The sequence below is a fragment of the Scomber scombrus genome, chromosome 22 (genome assembly GCF_963691925.1).
Source record: "Scomber scombrus chromosome 22, fScoSco1.1, whole genome shotgun sequence".
In the NCBI taxonomy this organism is placed as follows: Eukaryota; Metazoa; Chordata; class Actinopteri; order Scombriformes; family Scombridae; genus Scomber; species Scomber scombrus.
This window is the reverse complement of record NC_084991.1, coordinates 22,402,370-22,411,668: the sequence shown is the minus strand read 5'-3', so window position 1 is coordinate 22,411,668 and position 9,299 is coordinate 22,402,370. Positions and strand designations below refer to the sequence as shown.

The window sequence follows — 9,299 nt, the reverse complement described above, 5'->3', positions numbered from 1 at the left end:
ATTTATTATCTACTGGGAGAATATTTAAAATCTTTGTCTTTATTTCCCTTTTTATTGTCCCCGACATGTTTCACTCAACATGTGAATTTAAGCATGTTTAAACACATTTAGGATGTTTAGATGTTTAAACTTGAATGTATGTTTGTTCTTTTTATTATATTATATTATATTATATTATATTATATTATATTATATTATATTATATTCATTTATCTGATCTTATAGTTATTAATGTATTTATTTTATATTATCTTTTATTTATTTATTTGTCTTATATTTATTTATTTATTTATATTAATTTAACTTTTTTATTTTTTTATTTGTATTTATTTATCCTATTTTTATTTATTTATATTTATTTATCTTATATTATATTAATGTATCATATTTATTTATTAATCTTATCTTATATTAAATTAACTTATAATATATTAGTTTATCTTATGTTATACTTATTTGTCTTATATTTATTTATTTAGTTAGTTAGTTTAGTCATATTTGCTGAATTTTACTTTTATTAAGTTATTTTACACTGTAACATCTCAGATCTCTTTACAGATGTATTGATAATTGATTAATTGATGTAATCTCTCTGCAGGACCGTTCCGTCCCTGTCTCCGTCTGCTCGGCAGCTGGCTGATCCGTGGCGGCGTTTGGCTCATCGCTGCGCTCTCATTGGTCAGCAACGCCCTCGTGGTCCTGTCCGTCTTCTTTTCCCCCGCCTCCTCCGTCACACCGCCCAAGCTGCTGATTGGCCTGCTGGCTCTGGTGAACGGCCTGATGGGAGTCTGGAGCGGCTGGTTGGCGGCCGTGGACGCCTGGACGTTCGGCAGCTTCTGGAGGTACGAAGAGAGACCAGAGACTCAGTGGAGACGAATATTAAAGCAGAGTGTTTAATATATGTGTGTGTGTGTGTGTGTGTGTGTGTGTGTGTGTGTGTGTGTGTGTGTGTGTCTTTCAGATACGGGGCGAGGTGGGAGAGCAGCTTCCTGTGTCGTCTCAGCGGCTTCCTGTGTGTGTTTGCGTCGCAGACCGGCCTCTTCCTGTTGACCGTCGCAGCTCTGGAACGATACCTGGCCTCCGACGCACGCCGCCACAAAGCTGACGGCCACAGCGGTGAGAAAAACACACACACACAATCACACACATCAACAGTCAAAATAAACGTATGAATAACTTGCACACATTCTTTTTTTGTGGACCCAGCATCAAATTTCTGCTTTTAATCCATTTTGAGAGAATATATTAGAGGATTATGGCAAAAATGTCTAAGTGGTGTAACCATAAAAACTTTGTACCACATAATTCAACTTGCTTAAAAACAGTAAATTGTCAATAAAACACCATATCAACTAGTTTGGCATGATCTTACATTATAACTTTATATTAAATAAAGTTAATGGAATACAATTGTTCTAAATATTACTAATTTACTGGAAGCATGGAGATCAGGAAACATTTACTTTTTTTTTAGTAGTATGAAATGTTATATTTATCATTCTTTTGTCGTTACACCATTTGCACATTTTCAGGAGCATTACTTTTGTTTTAAAAAATGGTGCAAATGTAATTACAAATGACTTAAAACCAACAAAAATACAAAAGACAAATTATGTTTATTATTGGAAAGTCTTCCTCAGCTTGTGTCTGATTTTACTTGTCTTGCTCTGCAGGTCAATCCTCGTCGCCGCTCTCCGTCCGTCTGGCCGTCTGTCTGTGCTTCCTGTTGGGCCTGGCCGTCACGCTGCCCCCTCTGGTGGCCGGACACAGTAGCACATCCCTCTGTTTGCCGCTGCCTTCCTCCTCCTCTTCGTCCTCTCTGGCTTTCTCCGTGTCCTTAGTGCTGCTCGACTCGCTCTGTTTCCTCCTCATGACGCTCGCCTACACTCGCCTGTACTGTCGCGCCAACAAAGCTCCGCCCACCACTGAAGAGGAGGCGGCGTTGACTCGACATGTGGCGTGGCTGCTTTTCTCTGATTGCCTCCTCTACCTCCCTGTGGCCTTCCTCTCCTTCTCCTCCCTGCTGCGCCTCCCTGCCGCCGGCCCCGAGGCAGCAAAGGGAGTGCTGCTGCTGGTGGCGCCGCTGCCTGCCTGCGTCAACCCGCTGCTCTACCTCCTCTTCAACCCGCTCGCCCGGGAGGAGTTGTCCGCACTCGTCAAACGCACCTGCTGCGCCGCCGTGGTACTGAGGCTCGGCCGAGGAGGAAGAGGAGGAGGAGCTGGGAGCAGGTCGAGGCCAGGAACGATGGATTTAACGTACGACGAGGACGCAGAGAAACAGTCGTGCGACTCGACGCAGGCGCTGGTGGCAGTTGGAGGCGTGAAGGAGGAAGAGGAGGAGGGGAGAAGAAGGATAAAGAGCAACACACAAGATTCAGTGGCGTTTGTTGTTCAGCATCACTAGACTGACAAAAAACACACACATACACACACACACACAGTCTGAAGGTCTCACCTGCCAAACTGAAATATCTGAAAACTGAATCTGGCTTCAGATAAACTCTCAACAAAGCTTTTCAGCTCAATATTCCTTCCTTGATGTCTTTTGTCCCACATGGCCACCATACACTCCAACAGACACCTGATTGGCTGCATGTGGGGTGATGTAAAGGTGTGTTCAAGCAGCACGATTGTGCACAAACTCAGTGTTAAGACACATATGGACTGCACTTATATGGCCTTCAAAGCATCCATTCACACACACCGACGGTGGCAAGCTACCACACAGCATGGTGGGACCCCATCTTATTCAAGGACACTTCCACATGCGGATCGGAGGAGCCGGGAATCGAAGCTGCCGATCTTCCGATTAGTGGACGACCCGCTCTACTAACATGTGGAGCCACAGCATCCGTACGCGAGCTACAAATGTTTCAACTTCAGGAAAAAGGAGACAAACCGAAGAAAAATTAAGTAGAAGTTGCTTTAGTTGTGTCAGAGAAAGACTTCATAAATATATTTAATATTTGGGTCAGTGACAAATAAGTGTTGGCAAGATGAGCAATTCAAAATTGAATGAAATGACATTTGCACCATTTTTTACCAAAAGTAAGACTGAATGCTCCTGAAAATGTCAAATGGTGTAACCACAAAACAATGATAAATATTACATATTTTATCACCTACAGTGTATTTAAGTGGACTTATACTAATAATTACTTCATTTAAAACATGTAAATGTTTCCTGATCTCCATGGTAACCAGAGTTAATGTAATATTTAGAACAATTGTATTCCATTACCTTTATTTAATATAAAGTTATAATGTAAGATCATGCCAAACTAGTTGATATGGTGTTTTATTGACAATTTACTGTTTTTAAGCAAGTTGAATTATTTGGTACAAAGTTTTTATGGTTACACCACTTAGACATTTTTGCCATAATCCTCTAATATATTCTCTCTAAATGGATTAAAAGCAGAAATTTGATTTTGGGTCCACAAAAAAAGAATGTGTGCAAGTTATTCATACGTTTATTTTCACATTTTAAACTCTTTAAATTTAAACTAAACCACATGGACACATAAAAACCTCATTGACCCAAATACACGAATCCAAACCAGCTAGTAAAACATAACCGTGAGTAATGTGGCTGTAATGAACAATGCAGCCTGTAGGGGGCAATAACTTTGGCAGGTGAGACAAAAACACACATCCCTATAAATATATATATATAAACATACATATATATATATACACACTGCAGACTGATGGGACTGTGTGGCAGCAAATGTAGCAGAGGACGGTGAAAGACAACAAAACAAGACATGGAGGGACATAAAGGTGCTGGGCATGTACACACACCGCCTGTTTGATTCCTACTTTCTCTCTCTTCATCTCTCTCCGTGTTTTGTCTCTCTAATGACGTCGTTTTTCTGCCGTGAACTAGTCCAGCAAAGCCGAAAAAAGTCGAAAAGATGGAACAAAATAAACGAAAAAGCAAGAAGATGATTTCACACACACAAACACACACACACACAAACACACACACAGAGGACATGCATTATGAGCAGCTTTTACTTCAAAATATGACACAGTTTACAACATCGTGTTACCAAATGTTCTACCAAATGCCTTGTGTGTGTGTGTGTGTGTGTGTGTGTGTGTGTGTGTGTGTGTGTGTGCGTGTGTGTGCGTGTTTGCGTGTGTAATGTGTTTTTGCGAGTGTGTGTGAAAGCTGCAGCGTCAGTGTGAGTTTCGTCACAGAGTCGATCCCCAAACTGAAAACAGCAGTCCGAAGACGAGCAGGATTAAAGACTGAAGCTCATGTTCAGCAGCTGAAAGACGTCCATTACTGGTCCTTTAATATAATGTCAAGCTGCCATTTATTATATATAACATTTTGTCTAATTGTTACCAAATCCCATTAAAAGATCAATACTGTATAGTTTCCTACAGAAGACCTAAATGTTATCTCTCACTGTCTGTTGCTGAGTAAGGTAACACAACGGTGACGGAGCCTCTGGTCTGTCAACGACTCCTAAACTGACACAAATTAGACAGCAGACCCCCATCTGATGAGATTTTTTGTCCCCGATTTTTGCTTTCAGATGTTTTATTCCACAAATGGCGCTTTTCCACTATACAGTTCCAGCACGACTCGACTCGACTTGGCTCGACTCGACTCGATTCGGTTTTTTTTGCGTCTCCATCAGGGATAGTACCTGGTACCTGGTACTTTTTTAGTATCTGCTCTGCCGAGGTTCCAAGCGAGCCGAGCCGATACAAGAATCCACACAAGAATCAAACCCGGCATTTTTAAATACCGGCAACAGCGTTACAGTGATTCGTTTCTCTTCTCTTGCTTTGTGTGAGACAGGAAGCCTCATACAGCAGCAAGTACACCATCGCCTCCATGTCCTCCATTGTTTATGTGTTTGTCGCGTATAAAACGAAGTCACTGCAGTTTAATGCAGCCGTGCTATGACAACCCCGCCCACGTTGAGTAGGTACTTTTTTGTAATGGAAAAGGTTCCTGGAACCGTACCGAGCCGAGTCGAGTCAAGTCGTGATAGAACTGTATAGTGGAAAAGCACCAAAAGTGACTGAAACCCGCTGACCAAAACAGTCACACGTTCTGTAATTGTTTCTTATTATAGTGGAAAAGTGAATTATTCCCCCTTTCATTTAATTGTAAAATGGTTTTAAATTGGTGGATTAGTTCTTATTATGGGATTTGTTGATAATAAGAAACAATTACCAGATTTATGCTTGAAGATTAAGATTTAACCGTTGTTGTATATTTTTCTCACCTCGACAACCTGCTTTAAAAGGAAGAGAAAAAAAACGCCAATTTGTGGAACATTGAAAGTGTCACAACATGTTTGGTGTGACACTAGGACTGTGTGTGTGTGTGTGTCTGTGTGTGCATGACTTAAGCCACGTTCGGGGACACAAATCCGACTCAACACCAATGTTTTGAGGACAGTTGGGTGACCCATTCGGGCTAAAGGCTGATTTTTGTGTCAGTGGTTAAAGTTAATGTAAGTCTCCAGGAACTGAATCTAATACTGTGTCTCAAATCACATACTTCTGTTAGTACACTATATACTTACTTGTGTAGTGCGCAAATTTCAACAAGTTACTATGTTATTGTTCGTGGTACCAAATCATTACAGACTGTTAACTTAACCCAATAAACCTACTGATGGTTTATATGGGACAACAGTATAGTGGTGCTTAGTGTAAAAAACACATTTATAATTTACATTTGTATAACGTGGCGATGTTCACCATAGTTACAATGTCCCCGGCCCCCATTTCCTCTTTGAAAAGTGGTCCTTCCTCTTCTGCAACGGAGCCAAGATGGCGACCGTTGAGCGTGAGAAGTGTCCATAGCAGGCGGGGAGCTCCGGTCCTCTGAAATGAGGCCAACGTGGAAGTAACTTAAAACTGCATTCTATCAAAAGGCCACCAGGGGGCGACCGTTTTGGTGTCAAAAGGACTTCCGTCTCTATACAAGTCAATGGAGAATTCACCAACTTCTCACTTGATTTCTAACCTCAGTAAACGTTTTCAAAATGTGTTTATGGTCTCAATCGCTAGTTTAAAGCCTTCTTCAATGCAGTATGATGTTCATTTGGGACATTTTGGCCTCCCTCATTTTATATGTGACGATAAAGCAGGGTATGCATTAGGGCGTGGCTACGTGGTGATTGACAGGTTGATTGGTTCACAGGTTCAGGAGGGCGCCTGATGCTCCTCCTGATGCCCATATAAGTAGAATCTGTGTTTTTATTTTTCCCGGCATGCACCTGAATTTTCAAGATGGCGCTGCTCAGATCCGATACTATTGGCCTCCGAGCAGCAGTCCACAAACCAATGGGTGACGTCACGGATGTTACGTCCATTTTTTATATACAGACTATGGTTCATAGTTACACACTCAACTTTTTGACTGTTTTGAGTGAAACCATCCAAGTATAAGAACAGAAAATGAGATTAGAGACACAGCAAATGTCTATGTAAATAGTGTGTGTGTGTGTGTGTATGTGTGTGTGTGTGTGTGTGTGTGTGTGTGTGTGTGTGTGTGTGTGTGTGTGTTTACTTGTAAATACAGGCTACTGTGACAATCCTTTTTTTATTTTTTCTCCTCTTGTGTAGATTGTGAGAAATGTCTTTGCTGAAATGTTTGTACATACGACGGTGACGAAGGTTTTCCAACACATTCACATGGTCACTTTTGTAAGAAATAAAAAAAACGAAAACAAACTGTAAAATAAAGTTTTAACAGCTGCGTGTTTGGTGTTAATCATCCTTCATGAACGTGCTGCACAAACAAAACTGTAAAAACTCATGACCTGCATGGGCGTTTATACAAGTGGTTTCGATGTTTGAAGAGACACATTTGTGAATTTGTATTAGCAAAGATAAATATCTACAGAGGTTATGAACCTTTAAACAAAAGTTCAGAGTTAACAAAAAAATATCCTTTTGTTGAAGTTTGAATGTCCGCTGTGTGTGACACTTTTAACTGCTGCATCTTCTGTCATAAGCACTTAGAAAAAATCTGTAAAAGTTAAGAAAATGTTCAGTTTGTATAAGCAGCTCGTGCTCTGTCACTTCTTCTGTTTTCTATTTCTGTTGTAAACTTTATTAAAAATATCTGAACGTGTGGAGTTATTATAGTCTGTAAAATCCAGAGTGGAGTTTGTGGTTTTTGTGAGGTACATAAAACAAAACGTGGCCGTAACCGCTCCGAGGTCTGTCTTTTTATTTTTATTTCAGCTGGAGATCAGAGTTATGATTCATCCGTATCAGGATACATCAGTCAGTCATGTTGCTGTGACTCATTCTGACTAAAAAAAGCTTTTGATTTTAAACAATTACTCACTGATCCACAGCAGCATTATGAGAGGCAGAGCAGTGAACCCGTTACACATCAGCAGATACTGAGACGTGTCTGAAGATCCAGAGGACAAAACTAGGAACATTATTAAGTATCATCTCTTAAGAAGGGCGTCCTGGCCTCTTTTTGAAGCAGCTATAATCAATATGTTTATCATAATAATGTTTGATCTGTCAGTGTGTAATGTAGTTGTGTTTCGTAGTGAATTATCAGTGACTCTGCGGATCCACCGAGCTTTATAGTGAGTTTTAGCTCATTAGGTGTACATAAAAAAAAACACTGAAAATTCATAAAACTCAAAATATTAAGAGTTTTTAAAGTTTTTACGCTTTGGGGGAGGTAGAAATGTTGGTGTATTGATAAAAGGTAAATGCAACTAAGTATGATAGAAACACATTTGGGGAATAAATCATAACAAACAGAAATCACATGACTTACATGTCACTCAAGCTGAGAGATGATAAATGGAAACATCAGGCATGCAATGACTGATGAGGAGACTGCACCATTCTTTGAGTTAAAACAAGAAACCAGGTCGACCGACTGCCGGCTGCTGATTGGTCAGAGAGTCACTGGAAGAGTCATGAGCACGACGTCCCACACAAGAATCAAACCCGGCATTTTTAAATACCAACAACAGCGTTACAGAGATTCGTTTCTCTTCTCTTGCTTTGTGTGAGACAGAAAGCCTCATACAGCAGCAAGTACACCATCGCCTCCATGTCCTCCATTGTTTATGTGTTTGTGTCGCGTATAAAACTAAATCACAGCAGTTTAGCGCAGCCGTGCTATGACAACCCCGCCCACGTTGAGTAGGTAGTTTTTTGTAATGGAAAGGTCGTTCCTGGAACCCTACCGAGTCGAGTCGAGTAGTGCTAGAACTGTATAGTGGAAAATATAATAGATGTGAAACTGCAACATGCAGCTCTTTGTTTGAGGTTTGACTAGTGTTCTTTTAATTCATCATAAATAGATAGATAGATAGATAGATAGATAGATAGATAGATAGATAGATAGATAGATAGATAGATAGATAGAAGGATAGATAGATAGATAGATAGATAGATAGATAGATAGATAGATAGATAGATAGATAGATAGATAGATAGATAGATAGATAGATAGATAGATAGATAGATAGATAGTTTTTGTCGTTTCTTCATCACCACAAACTTTGAAAGCTTCTTGCAGCCGTCAGTGAGTCAGATGTCGTTTTTAAAGGACGTCAACACAGTGATCCAATTAGCTTGTTGGTATTTTAAACTCGTCACGAACCTGCCCGTGATGCATATAGCTCATACGTTTACTCTTTTCCTGCAGAGAAGACGACGTGTGATTTAGGATAAAAAAGAGCCGAGATGAGTCATAGTTAATTTACTCTAAAGCAATCGCACAATTACCCAGAACAAACCACGCAGAACCGGACCGCTGACTCACTGTTTGCTTACGTTTGAGGTTTTTATTTCATTTCAACTTTATTCGCTCAGTGATTTTCACGTGAACCCGGAGAAGATGTAAGGGCTCTAAACGTCTTCTACTTTCTCTTCTGATGGATTTCTTTAGATCATGTATTATATTTTGTGTGTGTTTTTGTTTTCCTTTGTGATTTGCTAAATATGAGGGGAAAAAATGGAAGTACTGGATCTTTAAGTTCTATGTGCCATATTATATACTTCCTTGTTTAACCCTCCTGTTGTCCTCGAGTCAAGTAAGGAAGGGAGGAAGAAGGAAGGAAAGGAGGGAGGAAGGGAGGAATAAGGAAGTAAAGGAGGGAGGGAGGGAGGGAGGGAGGAAGGAAGGGAGGATGGAAGGAAAGGAGGAAAGGAGGGAGGAAGGAAGGGAGAGAGGAAGAAGGAAGGAAGGAAAGACAGAAAGAAAGAAAGAAAGAAAGAAAGAAAGAAAGAAAGAAAGAAAGAAAGAAAGAAAGATAGAAAGAAAGAAAGAAAGAAAA

General features: G+C 40.2%; 1 protein-coding gene across 1 annotated transcript in view; it reads left to right on the top strand.

Annotated features, from left to right (window-relative positions):
• Positions 1–3,114, top strand: part of LOC134004244 (leucine-rich repeat-containing G-protein coupled receptor 5-like) — a 43,293-nt gene extending 40,179 nt beyond the window's left edge. Inside the window, 3 exon segments of the mRNA XM_062443455.1 lie at positions 599–842; positions 962–1,116; positions 1,674–3,114. Of these exon segments, the coding sequence (XP_062299439.1) occupies positions 599–842; positions 962–1,116; positions 1,674–2,404 (1,130 nt within the window). The 3' untranslated portion in view covers positions 2,405–3,114.
• Positions 3,115–9,299: the final 6,185 nt, after the last annotated feature.